This window comes from Petaurus breviceps, unplaced genomic scaffold (genome assembly GCF_028583685.1).
Source record: "Petaurus breviceps papuanus isolate PSGF00001 unplaced genomic scaffold, PetGlider_PUasm1.0 90845, whole genome shotgun sequence".
In the NCBI taxonomy this organism is placed as follows: Eukaryota; Metazoa; Chordata; class Mammalia; order Diprotodontia; family Petauridae; genus Petaurus; species Petaurus breviceps.
Genome location: NW_027187359.1, coordinates 25,722,765 through 25,730,502, shown reverse-complemented (window position 1 = coordinate 25,730,502; position 7,738 = coordinate 25,722,765). Strand labels below are relative to the sequence as shown.

The following is a 7,738-nucleotide window of genomic DNA, read 5'->3' as shown; positions in this document are numbered from 1 at the left end:
CTATATATACCTCTGAGGTGAGGTTTTGCTGTGGGGTTCACTTATGGGAAGAGTTGTATGATTTGACAGATGTGACTCTGGCCAGCTGTTGAGTCCCCGACTTTGAAAACCCAAATGTAGGTGCTTCTCTCTCTGGTAACTAACTATAAGGATGCAAGGGTCAGACAGCTAGAAGCCCTATCTGTTGAATTATGTTATTTTCTCTGTCTGTATTTTTGTCTGCTTATAATTACTATTTGTATTTTCTGAAGTTCAGGGTGATGACTTTTTCCCCTGAACTAGGTAAATGAAACATGTTTGATTAAAGTAAGATTGTTAACCCTTTTTGAGTTGCTTTCCTTTAAAAAAGGAGATCAAAGAACTGGTGCTAGCAGCCATCCTGGGTATGCTAGGATGCTTGCTGCTATACTATTGCTATTGTTTTGGGGTGCCAAGAATCACACCTATAGATGCTAATGCATTTTTGGTGGAATTGTGAACTGATCCAACTATTCTGGAAAGTAATTTGGAACTATGCCTAAAGAGCAATCAAAATGTGATTCCTTTGATCCAGCAATACTATTATTAGGTCAAGAGATTCTAAAAAAGGGAAAGAACCTACATTGTAAAAAAGGAACTCTTTTTGTGGTGGCAAAGAATCAGAAATTGAGAGGATACCAAGCTATTGGGGAATAGCTGAGCAAGTTGTGATATATGAATGTAATGGAATAGTATTGTGTTATAAAAAATGATGAACAGGCAGATTTCAGAAAACCTGGAAAGGATTAAATGAACTGATGCTGAGTGAAGTAATCAGAACCAGAAGAACATTGTAGATAGTAAAAGCAACAATGTTTGGTGATCAACTATGATTGCCTTAGCTCTTCTCAGAAATACAATGATTTAAGATAATTCTAAAAGACTTATAATGGCAAATGCTACCTCTAACCAGATTAAAAAAAAAACTAATGAATTCTGAATGAAGATCAAAGCATACTATTTTAACTTTATCTTTTTGTGGTTCTAAATTTTTACAAAATTTTTGGAAAACTTTCTTTTTTTGCAAGCTTTCTTTTCTCTTTTTTTTACAATCTTATTTTTCTTTTCTTTTTGTAAATTTTCTTCTTTTATAACATGACTAATCTGGAAATATGTTTTACATAATTGAACATATATAACCTGTATCCAATTTTTTACTGTTTTAAAGAGGGGGAAGGGAAGGGAGGGGCATAGGAAATTTAAAATTCAGAATTTTATAAAAAATGAATGTTAAAAATTGTCTTTCCAAGTATTTGAAAAAAAATAAATACTAAAATGTTTAAAAAGAACCACACCTTTTAAGGTGGCAAATTTAATCAATAAATATTGTTTGTGTTCTGACTATTTCATTGACCTGCCATTTCCCTCTCTCTTCTCAGACCTCCCTATGCCCTTATGGCATACAACAATATTAAAATTAGGTCAATTAATAACCATACAATGGTCTCTAAGTGTTCAAGTGAAAGAACAAGTCAGTCAATGCAGCAAAATTCATTGTTGTCTTATTTTAAGAAATTGCCACAGGCACTCCAACTTTTAGCAATCACTACCCTGATCAATCAGCAGCCATCAAAACTGAGGCAAGATGCGCCCCCCCACCCCAGCAAAAGATTATGACTCATTGATGGTTCAGATGATGTTTAGCATTTTTTTTAGCAAAAGTATTTTTTAAAAATTGAAATGTATACATTTTTCAGACAAATATTATTGAACATTTAATAGATTGCAGTATAGTGTAAACATAACTTTTATATAATTTGAGAAACAAAAAAATTTGTGGTATTTGCTTTACTGTAGTGGTCTGGAACTGACCTTGCATTATTTTTGAGGTATGTCCATATATAATGGTGTTGTGTGGGTGGTAATAAGGGAACATATATGGGGGATGTCAAATTAAAAAACACAAGCTTAGACAGAAGATTGGATATATATGTTGTGTAGCATGACACTGAGGTTGAGAACTTGGGTGAGAGGGAGGATGATGGTTCCTTTAGCAACTGGAAAGAAAGGGATGTTTTGGGGGAAAGATAATGAGTTCTTCTTTGGATATGTTGATTTTAAGAAGACTATGGGACATCCAATTTGAGCTGTTCATAAGCATATGGTAAAGGGAGATGGGAACTTAAGAAAGAGGTTAGGGATGGATACATAGATCTGGGAATCCTCTGCCCAGGGGTACTCTTTTGAACCCATGTGACGATGCCCTAAAATGAGATAGTATAAAGAGTAAAGAGAAGAGTGCTAGCCAGGAGAGAGCCTTTGGGGGCGAACCTTATTGCACTGATTTATGTTTCTTCCAAAGTTGAGAAAAAAACTGTATGTATAAAGAATTCAGGATATTTCTTCCCAACCCCCAAGGTAGAAGGATTGAAGGATTGCCTCTCTGGTCTTCACGTTATTAGGTAAAATGGAGAGCTTTAAATGACTGAATGAAGGAAATATTAAAAAAGTAAAAAAAGAGGAAAAAGAAGAGCACTAAGAAGGTCTTGAATGAAAGTTAGTGGTACAAGTTTGTTATTTTAAGGAGATACTTTATGTTATCAATTCCTTCCCCAACTCTTATCCAATCTGCTTTGAGCTGCTTTAATTGATTCATTAACAGGTAATTTATTTTATGCAGATGAAGCTTGTGTCTTTGAAGAAGATAAAAACAACAACAATAATACCAAATATATTAATTTTGTTATTTTATCATGACTGATATTTATACAGTGCTTTCAGGTTTGTACAGTGCTTTACATATATTATTAATCCTCACCACAACCCAGGAACATAAATGCTTTTGTTATCCCAGTTTTACAGATAAGGAAAGAGTTGTGTGTTTGTCAAGGTCAAACAACCAGTATATATCTGAGGCTGGATTTTAACTCAGATCTTGAGAGCAGATCTGGTGGTCTTTCAAGTTGAAGGACATTTTACTGACCTTGGAAGGAGAGGGGAAAATGCTACAGGTTTGACCTAGCAGTGAAACTTGCTCCACGCTCCCCATTATAGTGGTATTCCAAAGTCAGGAATAATAAAAAAGAGACCTGGATTCTTTAAAACTACTTTATAGATTCACATACCTCCAAGTAGAAGGAATGTGAAGTGCTTTTACAGTGTTTAGCACAGTTAACTATCAACTTATCTAAGAAATTCAAGACTTTATATTACTGAATGTGAACAGTATCTCCTTCCAATCCCCGTAATGATCCCAGGCATGTAACTTTGCCTCCTAACTCCAACTCCTGAATGTCACTCAAACAAGTATTTAAGCCAAGCTCTATTTTTATACTTGGACAGATCTGTATTCTCATTGATGTAGGAGAGTAACCCATCCTTGCCTACCTATCTTCTAGAATTCATTTCATGTCCTTCTGTAAATCTTGGACATGATGTTTACGTGTTTTGTTTCTATAAATTTCTTGACATTGCATAGATATCAACGTAGCAATGTCTATAGGTTATTCATTGCTGTCACAATGTAACTCCATATTTTCTTCTAGTCATGCATGCCTCCTTACAGGCCCTTTCACAATTCACTTTCTGAATAATTCTCCATCTCTAGCATGTAGCTTCCTGTTTATGCCCAATACTCTTCTCTCTATTGCTCAGTGGGGTGATCCTCAACTTTATTTGATAAAAGTAAAAACTCATTAGCATAGTTGGACAAAAGTGAATTTCCCCTGAATATAATGGATTTACCCTTCCTCGACATCTTCAAGCAAAGGCTAAATGAACTTGTGGGAAAATTATTAAACAGGGGATGCTGTTTAGATAGGTGATTGAGTAGCTGTTATTTGTGATCTTTGAAAATCATGAAGATTGAGAGAAGTATCACAGGACCAAAGAGGGATGAATTTTATGTTAGTTTTCAGAATTGGGAAACTGTATTCTTCAAGCTATAAGTTGCTAATTTTGACTACAATTCCTTTTTTTTTTTTTTATCTAGAATGCAGTATGAAGTGTGAGTTTTGGTTTTTGTTTTGTTTTCTGGTTTTTCTTTTGCTACCCAGTATACGCAGCACTTGTGAATTCCCAAAGACCCAACTTCTGGTGGGTTCCCAGCTTTAAATACATTAAATGTCTTGATGAGAGACTGTACTTAATTCTTCAAGAATCTAAACACAAACCAAACGTGTTTCTCTGTGAACATTTTGTAGAGATGAAGGGAGAAGGGAGTTTCGGGTTTTGTTTTAAAAAAAGGAATCGTAATACAGTGATGGAAGGATAAAGAATGCAAGAATTCAGGCATTCTGTGGAGGGTTACTTACCCTCCAGTGAGAGGTCCATAAAAAGGAGCAAACTGAGATCCACACAACAGGTGACAGCAGTAGACACATGTTTTCCCCACCCCCTGTGTATGGTTTTTGCCACTGGGCTGCTGAGTTACCGCTCCCTTTGGCCTGAGATGGCTGGGCAGTACAGGGGGCACAGAGGGAGCAGGTCACGACTCCTCATTCCCAGAATCATCGTCACCATAACAGTCGGCAACTTCTTCCTCCTCATCTTTATCATCAGTTCATCGCCGTACAAGTCGTCATAAAGTAAATCCGAACTGTTGTCACTGGAAGGCACTTTAGTTTTGATGCAATATTCCGCCAGTGTTGTGGGGACCTTGACTCCATCCTTTTCTGCTTCAGCCTTAGTAGCCAAAACTTGTTTCCTGACATTCTGGGTAGGGTTCCACCTCTCGGAAAGCAGTGCTACACTCTGTGGGTCATCTACAGGAGGATGAAGCATAGAAATGCACATATCTCAATTCTCATAAATGTTAGGGTGCCACATTTTGGTCAGGTATCTGAAGGTAGGTGGTGAATATGGATAGTCAATAGGAAATTTAATGTGAGCCTTGAAGAAGGCGCCCTCGTAGAGCGTGTTGGGGGGCCCGAAGATGGCCACCTCTCAGTTGTAGAGGTCGGACTCGTCCACCAGGGTGATGCGGAATCCCTCCACCGGCCCCTCCTGCAGGGATTTGAGCTCCAGCATCAGGGCTTTCTTCGAGCTGGTCATCTGCTGCTGGCGGCGGCGGCGATGGTTGGGGCCGGGCCGCCGGCCCCCTCTGCAGTCCCCGAGGCCCCGGCTCCCACACAGGCCTCGACCTCCTCCCCACAGGCCGCGGCGGCTCCTCAGGACTGCGGCGGGGCGGGGGAGGGGACGGGAGAGGCCTCCTCACTGGTGTGAGTGTGAGGGAGTGTTGTGCTGGGAGGGTGGGGGGTGGTGGGGGAGGAATCGCTCCCTTTCCGGGACCTCCCCCACCCCGGAAGGCGGGGTGAAGTGTGAGTTTTGTTACCTGGGCACAATTATTACCAGGAATTAAAGAAGTAAAATATTTTGTACCTCTCTAGAATTTCCCTCATGTTGCCCCTTCTATAAATGCCTTTAATATCCTGAATGACCTCATGTATAGAATGCAGTAATGTTGAAGAATAAAAGGGAAAAAATTTGATTAGGGTGCCACATGAAATATTCCAGAGAGGTGGAAATGAGCCTAGAGAGAATTTGTTAGTTACTAGTTCTCAACTGGAAGATCAAGCAAAGACATGTCTAAGGTTCTACAATTTTGGTGCTGGGGGGCCTTTCCCAAGCACCTTCTTCAGAGCTCCCAATACATCCTTATTCCTCAGGCTATAGATCAGGGGGTTTAGGACTGGAGTAATAATGGTATAGAACACAGAGATGATATTGTCCTGCTGAGGGCTGTGGTAAGCACTGGGCAGGACATACATGAGCACAGCAGCTCCATAATAGAGTCCAACCACTGTCAGATGGGATGAGCATGTAAGGAGAGCTTTCTGTCTCCCCTGTTTTGAGGGCATGTGGAACACAGCATTTAAAACTAGTGTATAGGAGGCAAGGATAAGAGAGAGAGGGATGAAGAGGAATGTCACATCCATGGTGTATACCATGAACTGGTATTTTGTGGTGTCAGCACATGCCAACTTTAGCAAAGGAGGGATCTCACAGAGCAGGTGTCTTATCTCCCGGGTTCCACAGAAAGGGAAGTGCATAGTGTATATGGTGTGCACAAGGGCATTCATAGATGCCAAGAGCCAGGATGTGGCCACCATGGACCAGCAAACTTTTGGTCTCATGAAGACCATATAGTTAAGGGGATGTTGGATGGCTACATAGCGGTCATACGCCATGAAAGCCAAGAGGGTATCTTCAACACCTCCACTTGTCAGTATCAGAAACATCTGGAATCCACAGCCTGAAAAAGAGATGGTGCTCTGTCCACGAAAGTAATCCACGAAAGTTTTGGGGGAAATGATAGTTGTAAAGAGCATATCTGTAAGTGAGAGCTGGCTGAGCAAGAAGTACATGGGCACATGCAGCCTCTTGTCCATAGCAATCAACAGGAGCAGGAGGCCATTGCTGGTCACAGCCACCAGGTAGAGGGATGTGATTGTGGCACAAATCAGCCCAGGATACTTACTGTCCTGGAGAATTCCAATGAGGAAGAAACTGTTCTCCAAGGTGGTGTTCCAGAGTTCCATTGCGCAGGCTCTTTTTTCCTGCATCAAAACAGAGAGGTGGATACATAGACCCAACAAAGCCAGGAATACTATAATCATATGGTGCTACAGGTCACTAAAAGTTAGTAGGTGGTGAATCAATAGGAGTGAGAGCTTTTCCATTGGTCATTTAGACTGATGACAACAATTTTTGAGCTCACTTTCTGATAAAAGTATATTTTCTCTAACAATTGACAACGATGACCACCAAATTGAGCCAAGTAAAGGGAGATGAATTTAAAATATGTACATGCATAGAAACCTCTCAACAGAACTATTTTAGCATATAAATCCACATAAAATCTATTAAATTATTTGGAGGAATGTGATGAGATTATTCTTTTAGATTTTCTTCATAATTTTCCTTTTTCTAGGATTTTTAAATTCTTGTTTGCATTTGTAAGTTTTATTGTTTTCTACCTAAAGATAATTGATTCATATAGATTATATAGCTTTATATTATTTATTATATATTTGAAATTATGAAGGTCAAGTTGGCAGAGATATTAGGATGAATTTTGAACAGAAGTAAAAAGAAGAAAATTCAATAGATACAATTAGGATTCTATTTGTTCCTGTCTTACAATGTTATGATTTTATGTTTTTTGTGTTGCATCCCTTTTATTTTATTTATTTTCTTTTCCCCTAAAACTCAAATGGTAGAAATTTGTCTGAGGATGGATCAGGAAGAGTGACAGTTATGAGGGAATGGGGCACTGAAGTTAAGGGTCAGAGAGAAAAGGCTTCCAGGACCATTGAGAGCAGTATCCTTTTTGCTGGTGCTTTCTGAGAAATCTACTCATCCTACTCCATGACGTATTACCTGTAATTTTAAAAGGTTGAATATCCCTGATAATGACAAGATAGTCAGGACTGAAGTTCACCTAGAGTATAAATCTATAAACTCCACTTTTCCACCTCTTCTTCTAGAACAGTTGTTTCTCTTTAATTGTTTGGTAACATTTTGGGTACCTATGGCAATTGTCCAAGGGATTCTCACTAAAAATTCTCTAAAGGATCTTTAAGCAGATAATAATTGGTCATTTTTGTTGCAAATATCTTTTTCTTCTGTGACAAGCATGTGTATGTTTGAACCTTTATAGTTTTATTTCTGCAATGATTCAAAACTTATGATTACTTTTACCATAATTTTGTGCAACAATTATATCAAATTTGACCCCCTCTGATTAAGTATGTTTCTCCCCATTTCACCACCTGTTATC

At 38.8% G+C, this 7,738-nt stretch overlaps 1 protein-coding gene and 1 pseudogene across 1 annotated transcript; both read right to left on the bottom strand.

Moving 5' to 3' along the window:
- Positions 1-4,444: 4,444 nt before the first annotated feature.
- Positions 4,445-5,357, bottom strand: LOC138149012 (ubiquitin-conjugating enzyme E2 R2 pseudogene; annotated as a pseudogene).
- A 195-nt stretch (positions 5,358-5,552) lies between these two features.
- LOC138149302 (olfactory receptor 2AG1-like) lies at positions 5,553-6,497 on the bottom strand. Its single transcript, XM_069072307.1, has one exon. The coding sequence runs from the start codon at positions 6,495-6,497 to the stop codon at positions 5,553-5,555; it is 945 nt and encodes a 314-aa protein (XP_068928408.1).
- Between the last annotated feature and the right edge of the window lie 1,241 nt (positions 6,498-7,738).